The sequence below is a fragment of the Rhinoraja longicauda genome, chromosome 35, assembly GCF_053455715.1.
Source record: "Rhinoraja longicauda isolate Sanriku21f chromosome 35, sRhiLon1.1, whole genome shotgun sequence".
Taxonomy (NCBI): Eukaryota; Metazoa; Chordata; class Chondrichthyes; order Rajiformes; family Arhynchobatidae; genus Rhinoraja; species Rhinoraja longicauda.
The window spans coordinates 15,830,525-15,849,108 of record NC_135987.1 but is presented as its reverse complement, the minus strand read 5'-3'; the positions used below and the strand labels follow the sequence as shown (position 1 = coordinate 15,849,108).

General features: G+C 41.7%; 2 protein-coding genes across 3 annotated transcripts in view; one reads left to right on the top strand and one right to left on the bottom strand.

The window, feature by feature from the left end:
* Positions 1 to 13,363, top strand: part of ecd (ecdysoneless homolog (Drosophila)) — a 22,809-nt gene extending 9,446 nt beyond the window's left edge. The window contains exons 8-14 of one of the 2 annotated variants that reach the window (XM_078428386.1): positions 2,079 to 2,164; positions 4,251 to 4,357; positions 6,085 to 6,277; positions 7,155 to 7,222; positions 7,466 to 7,680; positions 10,306 to 10,536; positions 12,590 to 13,363. In XM_078428386.1, the coding sequence (XP_078284512.1) occupies positions 2,079 to 2,164; positions 4,251 to 4,357; positions 6,085 to 6,277; positions 7,155 to 7,222; positions 7,466 to 7,680; positions 10,306 to 10,524 (888 nt within the window). In that variant the 3' untranslated portion in view covers positions 10,525 to 10,536; positions 12,590 to 13,363. Of the gene's footprint in view, positions 1 to 2,078; positions 2,165 to 4,250; positions 4,358 to 6,084; positions 6,278 to 7,154; positions 7,223 to 7,465; positions 7,681 to 10,305; positions 10,980 to 12,589 lie in introns of those variants that run through there. The other variant, XM_078428385.1, reaches the window with a different exon arrangement.
* LOC144609974 (solute carrier family 35 member D3) lies at positions 10,362 to 18,584 on the bottom strand. Its single transcript, XM_078428387.1, has 3 exons — positions 18,405 to 18,584; positions 16,219 to 16,513; positions 10,362 to 13,034 (listed from the first exon to the last, which is right to left on the bottom strand). Exons 1-3 carry the CDS (start codon positions 18,573 to 18,575, stop codon positions 12,520 to 12,522), a joined length of 981 nt encoding a protein of 326 aa, XP_078284513.1. The 5' UTR covers positions 18,576 to 18,584; the 3' UTR covers positions 10,362 to 12,519.

Below are 18,584 nucleotides of genomic sequence, written 5' to 3'. Positions count from 1 at the left end.
ACTGAATGAGCCTTACAATAACCTATATATATGATCACCATTATTGAAGTTAGCCTTTTATTATTTAATTAACAATTAAAATTACACAACTGTTGCAGGATTTGAAATGATTAGCCAAGGTTTCTGGATTACTAGTCAATAACGCAACTCCAGTGTTACCATATCCCATAGCAACATAATCTTCAGTACAGTCATCACAAATATGCCAGTGACACCCAGTGTGGACGCCCATGAATCCATTATTTTTCTTTTGTTTGACTGCTAAAATGATATGCAATCTTGGACAAATCACTTTTTCCTCAAGCTGAACACTGTTATAACCAACATGATTATATTTCTCCCGACCACAAACTCCCACCCATGTCTCTGACTCAGATCCTCTCATTGGTCTCTGGCTGACCCTGGCTGTTCAATCCTGACGCAACTCTGGTTCTCATGGACATGCCGTTAGAGATGTTATCTCCATCCATCTTGACATGATGTCTAACTCAACCCCAGCTTCAAAAACAGTCCTCTAACAGTGTTTTTGCAGCTGATGGCTTTTTGCAGTGTTTTCCTCAGCAGCCAACTATTTTCCCTCTGAATAAACTTCACCTGTTCTTAATCCTAAATGTTTTGTTTAAAGATTCTAATCTTTGTGTTCAAATTACTTAATTGTCCTGTTCTTCCAATAATGTGCACGTCTTCCAGTTCATTTCTCTTTCCCAATGGTCTTCTCCAAATCTTTTATTCTATTCAACTAGCTACCCATGCCCCTTCTAAATAGTAACCAGCTCTCATGGTATTTTCTCCTGGCCTTCTCCTGTGGTCTCCCTTCTCGCTTCTCTCAACTCCTTTATTTGCAGCGGGCATTTTTCCTTCTAATCCACAAATTTTGGGATGTGGAATCTTCCCATTTTCTTAGTAGAGTTTTAGGTAGTTTCTTCTCAATTTAAAAGAATAATGGTCCTATTGAAAAAAAAAGAAACTCCGTCGAGGAGAGGATATTAGAATGTTGGTCAGTGCCAACCCCCCAGTAGCACCATTTTAAAGGGTACACATTATTCTTGGACTCCCGTAGCATCCAAAAGCCACAAAATAAACACTACAGATTGCTTTGATTTAAATGTGCAATTCCAGAAGTCAGAATTAGAAATGGTATCATATTTCAATTTTAAACTATACGGGAGGCACAATACAAATTGATGCAAGATCATTTCAGAGCTGAAAACCCCCGTAAACCAGAAAGGAATGATTGTTAGCTCTGTTCTCTCTGGCTTACATGGTTGCGAGCTAAATAAATAGTTAATAAAACATGCAAGGATATTGCAGTGACTTTAATAACAATTTTATTGAGGCGCCATTTTAGTAGCATGCTGTGTACTGGTGCCAGCCAGTTCATTCAAAAATAGCTGGGACTTGTATAAATCATCAATTTAACTCTCACACAATAGCTGGTGTTTAGATTTTTTAGATTTAGAGATACAGCGCAGAAACAGGCCCTTCGGCCAACCGGGTCCGCGCCGCCCAGCGATCCCCGCATATTAACACTACCCTACACCCACTAGGGACAATTTTTACATTTGCCCAGCCAATTAACCTACAAACCTGTATGTCTTTGGAGTGTGGGAGGAAACCGAAGATCTCGGAGAAAACCCACGCAGGTCACGGGGAGAACGTACAGATTTACAACTAGCTATGGTAACCTTCCTTGATCATTGGAAAAGCCTCCAATCATAAAACTGGGCAGATAATTCACATGCCTCAGTCCAACCTGTCAAGTGTCTATGAAGGAGGAAGATTTTGTAAGTTATCTAAGAAATATTATGCATGACTTCTGCATTTAAATTCTGTGTTAACATGTATCTAAATGAATGGGTTGGTGATCAAACTGTTTTAGCTAATCATTGGAAAGGTCACCTTCAGAAAATGTTAAGCAATATACATTTGGATTTGCAAGATCCTCATGGCCAGAAAAAGGCTTGGAAATGTAGGCAACAAAGAGGTAGATGATAAATTAAACTCTCCCACAAGTCTGGAGGCTAGTTTTACTTTTAATAACAGCATGTTGTGAGAATTTGTGTGTTTGTCTTGAATAGGGGGAGCTGGAAGGTTCTGCACGATACAGAGAACTGCTCCAAATGGCAGAGGTTTACTTCCAGCAGTCTGTGGCCAGACCTAAAAGGTACCGTACCAGATCAGTACCCTGTGCGCCAAAGTTCACAAAACAGCATTGAAATTCGGACCATGATACAGTTGTTCTGATAAGTTGGTTAAAACCATGACAAGAACAACATTTAATTGTTCATTTTTATTGCTAGTTTCTCATCCAACCATAGTATCCAACATACTGTTTGTCATTTTACTGTTTATAGACCTCTGTCCACTGACAGCACCTTGTCTCGTAGTTGGGAACGAAACCTCCAAAAGTGTGAATAATAGTCTCTTGATATATTAGTACTGTCGGAGCAGTTTCCTACAGCTGATAAGCGCCAAACTCTTTGGTAGATTATTTCAGGTCTAGTTGTGGAAGTCTCCCTATTTTAACAGTGTACTGTTTAGTCTACCCTCTACCAACCGTGTTAGTTGTGCAAGCTCATGCACTTTACTGAGAATGGAGGAAACATTCACACCAAACTAGAAATGCATACACAGCTTTAAAGTGATGACTTAAGACTGAGATTCCAAAAAACTGAGGCACGTAAAACTACAAATACTGGAATCTTGATTTTTAAAAAACAAAGTGCTGGAGGAACTCAGCGGGTCAGCCAGCATCTTCTCATTCATCAGGGTCCTGACCCAAAATTATGTCTGTCCATTCCCTCCACAGATGTAGCCTGAGTTCAGCCAGCAGTTTGTTTTTTGATTTATATCCACAATTCTGGAATTCTGGAATAATAAGCAACCCTCATGACTAATTTGATAAAATTGGCTATCGACTGCTTTCTTCATTCTCTTGCTAACTTTGCTTTGTATGTTGATAAAGCTTAGCTGAAATTACTAAGGGATTTAAAACCTGCCACATAAGTACAATATTTGTGCACACAATAAACACAGCTCTGAGGAAATTGAAAGAATTCTGAGATAAAAGGGGGAGTAGGTCTTACACATACTGACTTAAAGCTTTGCCATCTAGTTATTTTGTGAAGATGGCTGTGAGAAGTGCCGGCAGGAGTAGAGGAACCCACAATACAGCAAAGTTATGGTGGGATGATTGTTTGGATGTACATAGAACAGTACCTCACAATGAAAGAACAGCCCCTTTGGCCCATAATGTCTGTTGAATATGATGCCAAAACCACTTCATATCTACCTGCACATAATCCATATTCCTCCATTCCCTGCATATCTGTGCACTGATAAAAAGGGCTCTTAAAAGCCACTATCATATCTGCCTCAACCACACCTTTGGCAACGCATTCCAGGCACTCACCACCCTCTGTGTAAATAAAATGGTTGCCCTACGCATCTCCTTTAAACTTTGACCCTTTTGCCTTAAAGCTATGCCCTCTCGCATTTGATTTTTCCATCCTGTGAAAAATGTTCTTATTGTGTACCGTATCTATACGGCTCATAATTTTATATACTGTACTTCTATCAGGTCTCCGTGCAATCTCCGGCATTCCAGAGAAAAGTATCCAAGCCTGTCCAAACTCTCCCTGTAGCTAATACCCACTAATCCATACACCATTCTGGTAAACCTCCTCTGAGTAGTAAGATCAAGAGTAAGATCAAGAGTTAAACATAGACTACTCAATGTAAGAACCAGTGTTTTAATGTAATGTAACACTTTTCACCAACTACTAAGTGATGAATGTGTTGTAGTTGTTCATTTTGTCTGCATTCAATTAGGTTTACAGACATTAGAGCTGTTACCTTGCCAAAACTATATTGGTTTGTCTCCATTAGTAATAAATTATAGTCAATCCCTGCTTGGGAGGATGCCTAGAATTGGGGCAGCATTGGAAGGGTGTCTGGAAGCGCATTTAAATGGCACAGTGTTGTTAAATTGTAACTGATGTGCGTGCTGTAGATGTGTTCTTTTGTTCTACCTTATTTGTAATTGGATAGAGTAATTTAATTCACAAATGGTACTTTACTGAATTATTACTTCCACTTGCAAATGTTATGTTTATGATTTTATCTTGGGAAATTGTTCCAAATAAATGAACATTTCTCATTATGCATTTTCACTGAGAAATTATTGGAATTATTAATTATTCATAATACTTTCTTTTTTTAAAGTTATGCGGTATATCTTCTCTCCTTAGTTCATCGACATTGAGCCCAGGAGAGCAGGTTATGCAGCTTCTGCAAGCTCAGTCCTACAGTGTGGAAGAACTACAGAAAGAAAGGGAGAACCTCCCTCCAGAGGATGGTGGGTACATTAAATAACAATGTCTGTGTAGTTCATTCAATCACAGAACTATCACAGTACAAAAGGTGGCAAATTGCTCCTTGGGCCTTTGCAGAGTAACTCAGTCAATTCTTACCTTTTAGTTCCTGTAGCCCAGGATTTTAAAAAAATCCTATAATATATTTCCAGTTCTCACTTAAAGGGTATAAATGAGACCATGCTTTCAGGTTGTGCATATCAGATCGTAGCCAAATCCTCCTCCTCCTCTTGATCATTTGTCAACACTTTAAGTCCGTGACCTCTGGCACTTGAAGGTAGACGAAAAATGCTGGAGTAACTCAGCGGGTCAGGCAGCATCTCGGGAGAGAAGGAATGGGTGATGTTTCTTGAAGAAGGGTCTCGACCCGAAACTTCACTCCCGAGATGCTGCCTGACCAGCTGAGTTACTCCAGCATTTTTTGTCTACATTCGATTTTAACCAGCACCTGCAGTTTTTTTCCTACCTCTGGCAGTTGACCCGTCTTCTAATAAGACCAGTTTCCTTCAATTTATTCTATTTAAACTTGTCAAGATTTTCTGCACCTGTCAAAGTTGCTACGCGGACAAGGATCATGTTACCGTCTGAAGGTTCAGTTCGAACCATTATCACTTTTAAGGCTCTGAAATCTGTGACTAAGGGATATTGTCTATAAATACAAGAAAGACCTTTCGGGATTGATGTTGGGGAAGGGACTTTGAGGATAGAATATAGAACAGTACAGCACGGGATGGGGTGATTAAAATTTGGAATTCACTTCCAGAGATACACCAATGCTAGGTCATATTTAATTTTAAATCATGGGTAGACCTTTGATAAACCCATGTGTCAGAGAGAGAATGAAGGAAATAAAACAATGCTTTTAGGGGCAGGCAGGCAAGCAAATGAAGAAAGGGGGGGGGGGGGTGTGTGTATGGAACAAGCTGCCAGAGGAGGTAGTTGAGGCAGGGACTATCCCAGCGTTTAAGAAACAGTTGAACAGGTACATGGATAGGACAAGTTTGGAGGGATATGGACCAAGCGCAGGCAGGTGGGACGAGTGTAACTGGGACCACACCGGTTATACTAGTCCCACCTGCTTTGAGGAAATAGGAGCAGGATTTTTTCTATGGTGCTTCTGTAGAAGGTAGTAAGAGTCAATGGAGACATGCCCAATTTCCTTGACCTTCTGAGAAAGTAGAGGCATTGAAGTGCTGTCTGGCCATAGTGCCTGTGTAGTTGGACCAAGATAAATTGTTTGCATCAAGGAAGTTGAAGTTCTCGGCTATCTCCATTTCAGCACCGTAAATATAAGTTGGGGTATGTACTCCTGAATTGATGTCCAATTCTTTCCTTGCTAACGCCAAGGTTGTTGCCTTGATACCATGCCACTAAGTGCTCTATCTCCTTCCTGTACTCTACCTCATTTCATCCTGTACATCTGCAAGCTCATAAATAAAAGAAATGCATGTGGGGACAAAATGGGAAATTCACTGCAGTCCTGTACATCGTTTTATGATTACCTAGCTGGATAACAAATATCAGCTGGTGCCTTCCTTTATTTTTTCATTAAAACAATTTGGGTGGGTATTTTGGCCTGAAGTATGATTTTCCTTTGCAACTCTCAACTTGTTTTGATGGCTAGATTTGTATGAATGTCGTATGTGCTTACCAAGTGGAGATGTGATTTACTGCTCTCGGTTATCCTAGTTTTCGTTCATTGTCTGCCTAGATGACAGTTGGTTGAATATTTCACTGGAAGAGCTGGATCAGATGCTGGCGGAAGCCTCTGGAACAAAACTGCTAAATGCTGCCAGGCAGGAAGAAGAGGAGGAGGAGGATGGTTACGATCTGCATGACATCACCAAGTGTATGAAGGCATTTGTATCAAAGGTTTCCTCGTTTGAAGGAGCAGAGGTGCCACGGTATGGGAAGAGGAATTATTTATTTTTAAAGATCTTCATGTGTGTACAATATTGTCTGATTGCTACTGACCGATAATATTGATCTCTGAGTGTTTATATGCTGCAGCCATTCTGCTCAATGAACTTAGGTTAAATTCTGTATTTACTATAAAATCAAAATCCATAAGTATTTTAAGGAGAAAAGTGGATTATTTGAGAAATGTATGACTTAAAAACTGAATTATGTCCAAATAATGTGATTCAATCATATCTCTGTGCTTAATGGCGGCACGGTGGCGCAACGGTAGAGTTGCTGCCTTACAGCGAATGCAGCGCCGGAGACTCGGGTTCGATCCTGACTATGGGTGCTGTACTGTAAGGAGTTTGTACGTTCTCCCCGTGACCTGCGTGGGTTTTCTCCGAGATCTTCGGTTTCCTCCCACACTCCAAAGACGTACAGGTATGTAGGTTAATTGACTGGGTAAATGTAAAAATAAAAATTTAAAAATTGTCCCTAGTGTGTGTAGGATAGTGTTAATGTGCGGGGATCGCTGGGCGGCGCGGACTTGGTGGGCCGAAAAGGCCTGTTTCCGCGCTGTATCTGAAATATGAAAAAATAATATTAACGTGAATACTGATTGTACCATGCCATGTGATAATGTCAAACAAGGTGTGCAGCTTTTTTTGGAAGGCTGACAAGCTAAAAAAATCCCCAAATCATTGAGTAACTCACTGTTTTGTATTCTCTATTAGAAATGATATTACCATATTAACCATATTAAAAATAGGTTATCATTGACACTGTATTGTGAAGATTCTTTCATTTCAAAATTATCAACAGCTACAGTGTCTTATTTTAGATAAATCTCCAGCTTTTCTTTCTTATTCTTCCCATCAGGTCTTCAGCGAGCAGCGAAGTTCAATTTGATGTGAACTCCTTCACCAATGCTCTGGAAAAGATTCTAGGTAGGAACTTGGACTGATGGTACATCACAGAAGTTACTGCTTCCATCTGCCTGTCAAAGCTGAGCATTTTTAACAACAAAAAAGACAGGTCAATGTTTCAGCTGTACACCCACCTTCAGAACTGAAATATTAACCTTCCTTTGCTGAGCCTGCTGTTTCCATTGTTTGTATAATCTTCTTTCCCACTTCAATTACTCTGCTGTGCTGTTATGCTGTAATAAGTATTTTGGTCTTGATTTACAGGGGTGGAAGCAGAACAACTTGATTCTGATGATCTTGAAGATGAGGACAGTGATTTGTTGGACAGTGATGAAGACTTTGACAAAAAAGAGGAAAATCCAGACGAATGTGCATCAACGGCAAACACATTGGGGAATATCCGGGACTACATGGACCAGATGGATCGAGAACTGGCAGGCACCCACATTGGCAAAAGTTTCACGAAAGTCTCTGGCGAGGTATGCTATCTTTTATGTGCATTCTACAAAAGAGCACCAGATTCACCTATCACAGAACCAATTCACAACTGATCTAACTATTACGACTGACAATTTCAACAGCTTCATTGGCCTTGCCAGTGTTGTCCCACAATCAGGTCTGCATCTATTATGTCACATATAACTTGCATAATAGCTTTATTTAGTGTGATTATCATATCATATCATATATACAGCCGGAAACAGGCCTTTTCGGCCCTCCAAGTCCGTGCCGCCCAGCGATCCCCGCACATTAACACTATCCTACACCCACTAGGGACAATTTTTACATTTACCCAGCCAATTAACCTACATACCTGTACGTCTTTGGAGTGTGGGAGGAAACCGAAGATCTCGGAGAAAACCCACGCAGGTCACGGGGAGAACGTACAAACTCCTTACAGTGCAGCACCCGTAGTCAGGATCGAACCTGAGTCTCCGGCGCTGCATTCGCTGTAAAGCAGCAACTCTACCGCTGCGCTGCATAACTTGGACTCCATGTACCAGAGTCCTGGTCCTCGATGCTAGTTATTTATCAGTGATTTGATCTCTGGAATATTTACCCATACTCTTCTGCCATGCCACCTCCCTCATTCATTTCAAAGCCTTCCGTGTAGTTATCAACCGTGTAGTTATCAGCCTCTATTCCAAACCTTATATTTCCTTTTCTGCTCATTGTGAACATTTCTGCCACTTACTAAACATTTTGAATTATCTGTCCTCTTTCTGGGGAGTGATGTTAAAAGCAAGCTAAATTAATCTGGTTGAGAAATAGTGATGTGTATTTTCTGTTTATCTTTGATGTTATCTGGTAGGAAATTAGAACGTTGAAATTGTCCATTACTGTCAATTGGAAATGTTTTTTGTTTCTATTTGAAGTGATCCAACCCTCTTTCCCCCCCCCCTCCCCCCTTCCATGGTGTCAAGTCCACATTTATTTATTAACAGTGTGCGAGTGTCACAGACTGGGCCTGCTTTTGTTGCTTCTCTGAGGGTGCATAAGAGTCAGCCATGTTGCTGTGGATCTAGATTCACACACAAGCCAGACTAGGTCAAATGTAATGTTTCTTTCACTGAAGGGTATTTTTACCACAGTCCATTTTGCTGTTTTAGCTTTTAATTCCAGATTTTTATTTAATTATTTGAATTTAAGTCACTCTGTGGTCATGTTCGGATTTGAACAGTTGTCTCTAGATTAAAGCCCAGTCCTCTTGGTTACAGATCCATATATTGATCATTACACTGACTTCCTGCTATAAACATTTGCCTTGGCTTCAGCTCAGCAATTATCACTCATCTTTCAGTACTCCAACCTGCTCAACAAATTCCTCTCACTCACCATCAGTCCAACCTTCCGGTTTTCTCGATACCCAAATGATGCTACATTCCCACATCTTGAGGGCACTAAATGTGAACTTGTGTTATCCATGAAAAAGTGAAGTTAATTTCCCAACCTAAATTGAATTGAACACTTCAATTCAATTCAATTGAATAATGATTGCAATTAGCTCCCCACAACTCTCACCCACCCACCCAAATTCTGCCTTAGCCTCCAGCCCTCCATATTTCAGCTCATTAAACTGGTATCTTCGAAGACCAGCCAACATTTTGTTCATTGATGCTAGACTTTACTTTAGATTCTCCAATGGACCTGAGAGATGTGTATTTGGAGAACTTTCCTGTTTTCCTGAGCTTGCATCCTTTAACTTTACATTTGTCTGAATTATAACTCCAGGTCATAAAATACTTAAAACATGTGATCATTCTCAGCATTTAGTCAAAATGAGAATAGATATGCTGAGCAAAGAAGTAAAAACATTATCACTTTAATTGGTTGGATAGCACATGATTCAAAATGGAATCAACCAGTGACAAATTATGAATTATACTATGAAGCCAAATGTCTAAGTTACTTCACAAGCAGCCAGAGTTCTGTAACATAGATCCAGAGACACGAGTTCAAATCTCAACAGAGAAGTTGGGGGATTTAGATTTGAATAGTTGAATTAATCTGGATTTTCTTAATGTGCTGGTAAGCATGAAGCCGTCGGTAAAACCCAACTGGAACACTAATAAACTTCATGGAAGGAAACGTGTCATCTTTACGCAGTTTGGCCTATGTATAACTCCAGACTGATGCAGTTAACTCCAGACAGTTAACTCTTGATGACTTCTTCATCAGAGGCAAACAGGGATGGACAATAAATGTCAGCAATGTTCTCACCCTATGACTGAACTTCAAATCTCAGTATAAGTACTGCATGATACACCATTTTGCCCCAAGTTTCTAATGCTTTTGTAAAATCAGTTTTAAAAAAAAGTTTGTTGGATCTGAAATACAGATCTTTTTCCCCTTCTGTCAGTGTTGCGAGACTAATTGAGAGTATTGTAATTTCAGATTTCCAGCATCAGCAGATTTTTTAAAATTTCTATTGTGGGAAATACTCAACAGATCAGGGAGTGTCTGGAAAGATAAATAAACATTATGTTTCAGATTGTTTATCTGGGAGGTCATTGAACTAAAACAACCTGGCCTGCAATTTTCACATGTTCAGTTTCAATTTTGCTTTTTATTGCTAATGCTACTTTCTGTTTGATATTTCATAGGTTGACCTGGAAAACCATGAACTATCCAAGACAGTGGGAGGTGAGGCAAGAGCTGAGTCCAAAGAGAATTTGAACATATTGCCTGTGGATGTGGATTTGAATCTCGTGGAGAACCTGCTGGAGTCTTACAGCTCTCAAGCTGGCCTCCCTGGACCTACATCTAATATCTTACAGAGCATGGGGCTACGATTACCAGATAACAAGGACAACGCCACATAAAGGCTCAGTCAGGTGAACACCTCTCGCAACAGATTTTTATCATCCATTCTGTTATTTTTGCGTCACCTTCCAAACTCTACATGTGCTCCAAGGTACAGTTAAATCAGGCCTGCTATTCCACCATGAGAGACAAGGATCCATTAAATCTGACTTTGCTTCAGCTGTCTGCTTTAATTTGCCAGGAATTGAAAACAGTACAGCAATCAGAGTGTTAATTTTTCATATTTTAATACTCTCCTCAAAGTATTACAGAAAATATTTTTGTAACTGTAAATAAATGAAAACTGAACCACAATTTCCAAATAATGTGGAGACACTTGGTCATTATTGTTAAGATTATTCCTTTTAAAAGAATTAGCAATGGGATTGTGAAGTGAATACATCTTCCAACATAATTTTATCACCCATCTACTGTTCTTAGATAATAAGGATATCTTGCTGCACTCATTTAGACAGATGGGGAGTGTTTTATCACACTTCTAATGGCTTCATAGATGGCGGAAAAGGTTATGGTATCAGAAGATATATCACTTTCCCCATGCTAACGAATCTCTGACTAGCTTTTCTAGCCACCATATTAACTTGGCTGTGTAGGAAGGAACTGCAGATGCTGGTTAAAATCGAAGGTAAACACAAAATGCTGGAGTAACTCAGCGGGACAGGCAGCATCTCTGGAGAGAAGGAATGGGTGGCGTTTTGGGTCGAAACTCTTCTTCAGGCTTGGCTGATGCATGTGAGTTTCTGGTGAATAATGGCCCCCTTGGTTGTGATGGTATTGACTATAAAGGTTAGACTCTCTCTAATTGGAGATAGTCATTGCCTGGCACTTTTGTGGTAAGACTGTTCTTTGCCACCTAACAATCCATGCTGTTCAGGTCTCATTGTATTAAGGCTTGGACAGTTTCATTTCTGAAAAGTTGCAAATGGAATTGAATACTGCAATTATCAGAGTGCGTCCCACTTCTGTTATGGAGATAGGCAGGCCATTGGTGAAGAAGATATTCTGGGGAATTGCTGCATTGACGCCCCACGTTGGAATGATTGACTTTCAACACCCACAACGGTCTTCTTTGTGCGGGTTTAACTTTAGATTTTTAGATTTAGAGATACAGCGCGGAAACAGGCCTTTCGACCCATCGGGTCCGCGCCGCCCAGCGATCCCCGCACATTAACACTATCCTACACACACTAGGGACAATTTTTACATTTGCCCAGCCAATTAACCTACATACCTGTACATCTTTGGAGTGTGGGAGGATACCGAAGATCTCGGAGAAAACCCACGCAGGTCACGGGGAGAACTTACAAACTCCGTACAGACGGCGCCCGTAGTCAGGATCGAACCTGAGTCTCCGGCGCTGCATTTGCTGTAAGATAGCAACTCTACCGCTGCGCTACCATGCCGCCGTTCAACTGCTGGAAGTGTTTCCGTTGATGCCCAGTGACTTCAGTTTCACTAGGACTATGTTTGGTACATGATATTTGGGTCTACATTGTGCTGGCACTGGCATGTTTTTCTGCACTCATTGAAGCAATGTCTATTGCCTTGCCCAATTGTAACGGTGGAGTGAAGGAAATGCCAGGCAGTAAGGTTACAGATTGCAATGGCGTACATTTCTGCTGCATTGGTCCAGTCTCATGGATGTCTCATTTGGTAATCACTCTGAATCTATCCCAATTATCCCCAGAAACACAGTATATGTTCATTACCAGACTGCTGTTTGTGAGAGCTCCGTGCAAATCTGCAGCCACATTACAGTACACATATGTCTAGGTAGCAACTTGTATAATCTCTGGATTTTGAGGCAGCTGGAAATCACAAGAGCCAGAAGTCATAAATGACCTTAGGTTGAATCGCTTTACATGATTTCCTAGTGAGATATGTATTTGGATGTGTTGTCTTCTCCACTGCAGCATCAGCAATTAATCATTGAGTGACAAGGTGGAACATGACTCCGAGTTAAATTCTAATATTTAAAATATACTGAACATTTTTCAGAGATTGGATCCCATAGTCCCGTTCCTCGTTGATTTATTTGTTTCTCTGCAATCTTTATATATAAAGATGCCCACTCCACTGGCACTGATGAGAAGACTTGTGAGCTGTGATGACGAGAATATCCATTCACATGCAATGATGCTCCTTAGAGTCAGTACATCTGTCTTTGCAACCTCCATCATGCTCGTCATCAGTGCTGAACCCAGCAAAGTGCACAGGCAAGCGAGAAACTTCAGGAAACATCCCAGGAGCAGCACCAAGGAAAAGAAGCCCAAAAAGATCAGACTGGTCCAACTTCCCGAAGGGTAGATCTGACGGGTGTCTGGATGGAGAAGGCAGTACACAAACAGCAGTGGGCAGCTGTTAATGGTACAGATGTAGTGAACATCCACCACTGATGTCTTTTGGTCTTTACAAATCTTTTGGAGCAAAGCGAGATAGGTGCTCTCGAGCATGATGTTCATCAACCCATAGACGTAAACAATGGCGTCATCATTGAAGGTGCGAACACCTAAGGAAGGACCAATGAGAACAGTACTTGCTTAGAATTTATTATTAGAATATCGGTAATGTTTTTCGCTTTCTTGCTTTCACATTCTTCAAAACAATATTCTACTTACAAGTGAATATCAGTTGAGTTACTGGTGGTAATAACTGAAGTTATTGTGCTTCAGAGAAAGTAGAGAAGAGGTTTAGTAGGATGCTGCCTGGGTTAGAGAGTATTAGGAGAGGTTGGACAAACTTGGTATGTAGGAAGGAACTGCAGATGCTTGTTCACACCGAAGAGAGACACAAAAAGCTAGAGTAACTTAGCGGGTCTCGCAGCATCTCTGGAGAAAAGGAACAGGTGACTTTTGGGTTGAGACCCTTCTTCAGACAAGAAAGGTCTTGACCCGAAACATCACCTATTCCTTTTCTTCAGAGATGCTGCCTGACTCCCCACTTAAACTTTTTTTATCTCTTACCTCGACGGAGACACAATTTCCGTATCGTATCTGTCCGCACTGCGGCCTAACATCGAAGAGTTAGCAGCCTTTGCTGGAGACCGACTGCAGGAGCTCCAACCGCGGAGCCTGCTTGACTTACCATCGCGGAGCTTGCGAGCCCTTTGCCAGGAATCGACCTCGGAGCTCCAATCGTGGGAGCCTGTGGACTTTAACATCGTGGAGTTCACGATCTCTGGTTAGAGACCGACTTCGGGAACTCGAAGCCACAGGAGCTTCGACTGCCCAATGCAGGGGCTTCGACCGCCCCGACGCGGGGGCTTCGATCGAGAATAAGGAGGAAGAAGATTGGACTTTTTTTGCCTTCCATCGCAGTGGGGAATGTGCTGTGGTGGATGTTTATGTTAACTTTTATGAGGTTGTGTGTCTTGTTGCTTTTTTTTATTATGGCTGTATGGTAATTCACGTATCACTAACTTAATTGGTACACGTGACAATAAAAGACCTTTGAAACCTTTGAGACCTTTGAAACTCTTTTGGAAATCATTCTTGGGATGTGACAATCATTGCAAGGCACTTGTTTTCTTTCTTCCTCCCTTTAGCCATTGCCTCTGGCTTGGAGCACAATGACACCCTCAGGATACTGTCAGGCAACTCTATCTTCAGATGCCACTATGCGAGCATGGTGTTTAAGGTCAGCCCCTGCTGCATTTATTGTCTGCCCCAAAGTGACAAGTCTCTGCTTTGCAAGGCCATTTTAAAGGACAGTTTCTACTTCAGTCTCTTGGGGGTTGTGAATAACTCGCTCCCAATCTGTCTTCCATGGTCTTGAAGTGGCTGGTGAAGCCAATATGGGAAACACAGATTCTTCCACAAATGGGATAGCAGATGCCTGAGAGGATGGGCAGTTGAATGATGTGTTAGATGGTGCATTCTTTCCAACACATTCACAGGACCTCTGTGTTCCTGCTGCATGGATCTGACGTTCTCGATATCATCCCAATTGCTCCTTCTCCACTTTGAGCGGCCATAAGTTTGTGATTCCCATTAGTCAGTTGGAATGTTTTATTTTTTCACGGAGGCTTTGAGCGCATCCCCGAATGTTTTCTTCTACGAATCGGTTAATCTCTTATGCAAAGCTTGGGATATAGTTGCTGTTTCTGGAGTCATGCATTGTGCATGGGGAAAACATGGCCCACTCAACAGAGCTGATTGAGTAGAAAGCTCATGGTTTACTAAGTAGTAATGATCTCTGCAGTTTCATATGTTTCTGAGCATGGATTTCCTATACCCGAGGCACCTCAGCCTAGTGGAAATACCATCAAACATAACACACAAACATAACAGCACATACATAAACAGTTCACAGCGCCCCCTCAGAGGGCCTCAAACGCTAGAGGGCTTCAAACGCTAGGGAGTAGAAATAGGTTTTGCGCCTGGACGTAAAGGAGTCGATGGAGGGGGCAGTTCTGATGGGGAGAGGGATGTTGTTCCATAGTCTAGGAGCTGCAACCGCAAAAGCGCGGTCACCCCTGAGCTTAAACCTAGACCGCGGGATAGTCAGTAGCCCCAAGTCGGCCGACCTGAGGGACCTGGAGATAGAGTGGTGGGTTAGAAGATTTTTGATATGGGGAGGGCAAGCCCGTTTAGGGCTTTGTATGTGAATAGGAGGAGCTTGAAGTTGATTCTATACTGTACTGGGAGCCAGTGGAGAGAGGCCAGAATCGGGGTGATGTGGTCCCTTTTACGGGTACCCGTCAAGAGTCTCACTGTGGCGTTTTGGACCAATTGGCAGGCGGGACAGGGATGATTGGCTGATCCCAGTGTATAGGGATTGCAGTAGTCTAGGCGGGAGGAAATTAATGCATGGATGATTTTTTCAATGTCGTCAAATTGGAGGAATGGTTTGATTTTAGCTATGGTACGAAGCTGGAAGAAGCTGGCTTTTACCACAGCGTTGACTTGCTTGTCAAACTTTAATGCAGAGTCAAATATCACACCAAGGTTTTTGACTTCCGTTTTGACTAGGGAGGATAGGCTTCCAAGGCTGCCTGTTATCGTTTTGATGGAGTCGGGGGAGTCAATTACTCTGCATATTATAACCCAAAATAATTTAGAACATGAGTCGGGGGAGTTGATTGAAAACTTGAACGAGATTTGAGGCAGCTTTTCAGTTAATTTTCCATGGGGAGAAATAGCTGGAAGGATGTGAAAGGAACCATCAAAGTACATCCTCACAAATACTGCCACCACTGCCACAGAGGCTAGAATACAGTGATAATGGATGAATGCCAAAGCAAAGGTACAAATTAAGATATTGTAGAGGTGGGATGTACATTAGATTAGGAAGTTGAACTTGAATCTGCAGTCTTGCATTTATATAACAGAAATTTACTCTGTGAAGTGATTTATCAAGACTTGCACTTAATTGAAGCAACAGGAGAGTACTGCATTAATGGAAATGCCATTATTTGGAAGAAATATCTAAATGCCAAAGTTCTGGCAGTATTTTGAGGGGAAAAAGCAGTGGAGTTAATTCTACTTTGGGCCAATACTGGCCCTGCACCCAGCAAATCCAGAAATTGACTTAATGGGTTGGTCTCACAGTTTTTGATGAAATTGCTTTGCAAAGATTGTCGTATTGTCCACTTTACAGCAATGACAACACTTTATTGCCTGTAACGTACTTTGAGATGTTTTGAAAGTTTTTATGCAAATTATACAAACAAATTATCCATCGTCGCATCTTACCTGCAAGAACTGAGCATAAAGTGACCAGGAGCACAAGGAACGCACTGCCAGAAGAGGCTCTCTTTTTCAAGTTGAATATTTGCATCAGGGCTAAGCTGGCCACTGGGGTGAACCGCCTGATGAAGGTGAAGACAGTGGAGCTGGAGTTGGTCACAGCCCACAGGATGAGGATGGAATGAAAACAGAAACAAATAGAAGGGAGCAAGAAAATCTCTCCATTCTCCAGTAAATAGGGCCGAATCTTCAGTAGCCCAACTTGTTTGAGTAACTGCAGCATGGCAATGGTTAGTAGTGCCTATCAAAAGATAACAGTTGAATAGAACAGAATGTATATTTATGAAATACATTGTCTTATCTCCAAAGTCTCAAAGTCACACAGTAAATTACTTTAAAACTGTATACATTAATGTTATTTTGTGCAAAACAAACTCCCACAAATAACAATTGGATGACACATGTTGTCGTGTTTTGCGAACCATTAATTGATGCAGGAGTTTTGGCCAGGACAGTAAGAGGATCAGTACCCTTGAAATGGTACAGTGACGTTATTGAAAGGCAAACATGATCGTTTCAACACCGATAGTGCAAAACGCCATGGCAGTGCCACATCTATCCCCGTTATGAAGCTTATCTTCCTGCAGTATGTTTTGAACCACTGTACTGTATCCAAATTGGTTAACGCCCAAACCTTTTGCCACCTACTGTGTTTGCTCAGGTGTCTGCCAAAGTGCCACAATCCTCTGAATTCAAAGGTCATGTTTTTGTTATTTTAAAAAAAAACTTCTTATTCTACATTGCTTGTCAATGAACCTGAAAGTTTCTAGTTCAAACAGGCATAAAGCATCACAGAGTTCTTTAGGAAATAAAAATGCAGATGCTGGTTTAAATCAAAGATGAGACAAAATGCTGGAGTAACTCAGCAGGTCAGGCAGCATCTCGGGAGAGAAGGAATGGGTGACGTTTCGTACCCGAAACGTCACCCATTCCTTCTCTCCCGAGATGCTGCCTGACCCGCTGAGTTACTCCAGCATTTTGAGTCTACCTACAAAGAGTTCTTTATTCATTTTCTGAGTGTCACTGCCCATCTCTAATTGCCTTGAGAAGCTGGTGAACTGCCATTTCGAATCACCCTCTGGTGAATATTCTCCCACCGTGCTGTTGGAAAGGGATTGCCAGGGTTTAGTCCGGTGAAGATGAAAGGCTAGTGGATCAGGATTGTGTGTGATTTGGAGGGGAGTGAGCATGGTGATGGTGTTCCGTATTTCCAAATCAATTATCCTGAGCATCAGAGGTTCTGGGTATGGAGTTGGAATTGTCTTGATGAGTAACTTCTGTGCATTTTCTTGGTGGTACACTGTGCATCAGTGGTGGAGGGAATAAATGTTTACAGTGGCATCAATAAATTAAGTTGCTATGTTCTGGAAGGTGCTGAGATTCAGGTTGGGACTCTACTCAGCTAGGGAATGACCAAATGTTCTTTACAGCTGGTGAAGCTCACATTTTACAGTCCAACAATATTGTAACGAAGGAGGCAGCAGCTAATTTATACACACAGAGTAATGAGATAAAGAACAGATAACGCATTGGTTATATTGAGTGTCGTCGAAATATTGACTTTGGCTCTGGGACGAACATCCATGGTGGTCTTAAGTATATTTCCCTTTTATACTAGGTGACAACTTGTTCAAAGGACAGCACCTCCAATAGAGTAACGTACCCTCAACACTGGGAATGTAAGATAGGATTTACCTTTTTTAATTGATTATTTCATTAAAAGGTGTGGAAAATTTGTGCAAAGAGTGACATTACCACCATTATCATGCTGGTTAAGATCTTTCTTTTCCCACCCAGTACAACACGTAGTCTTGGATTTTGTACTCAAACCTCCAAGCTGAAATGCCCGACCTACGGACCAGGGTTAAAGATTACTCCGAAGCGAGAAGTGTTCCTAATTCGGGTTTTTACTGACAAACATCAAAGTAATATCGAGTTTAAAACATTTGTCTGAAGCCACTTACCATTCTCAAAGTGAAGTACCAAGAAATTGTCCCGCTGAGGGGGGGAGGGGAGGAGGGGGGGGTTGTAGTATTCCTGCTCAGACCCACTTGTCACAATAACAGAGCAATGGCCCAGACCACGGGACCACCAATCCCTAGCTGTTTGCACTGTTTGTCAGTTCTACTCACCTGACAGAGGACGATGAAGGCGGGGAAGCTGAAGCGGTACTGGCTGATGAAGACTTTGCTGAAGAACTCTGAGAAGGCAGAGCAGACAGTGTAGAGAGCCCAGACTGAGAACCAGCAGCCGCACAGGAGCCACCGGCGGCCACGCTCTGGTGCGGGGACCTCCGCCGCCATCCCATTGAG

Coding starts and splice junctions, on each gene's coding strand:
- LOC144609974 (XM_078428387.1), bottom strand. CDS start 18,575: ATGGCGGCGGAGGTCCCCGCACCAGAGCGTGGCCGCCGGTGGCTCCTG. Junction 16,514..18,404: donor CCTTCATCGTCCTCTGTCAG/GTGAGTAGAACT, acceptor ATCTTTTGATAG/GCACTACTAACCATTGCCAT. Junction 13,035..16,218: donor TTTATGCTCAGTTCTTGCAG/GTAAGATGCGAC, acceptor GTCCTTCCTTAG/GTGTTCGCACCTTCAATGAT.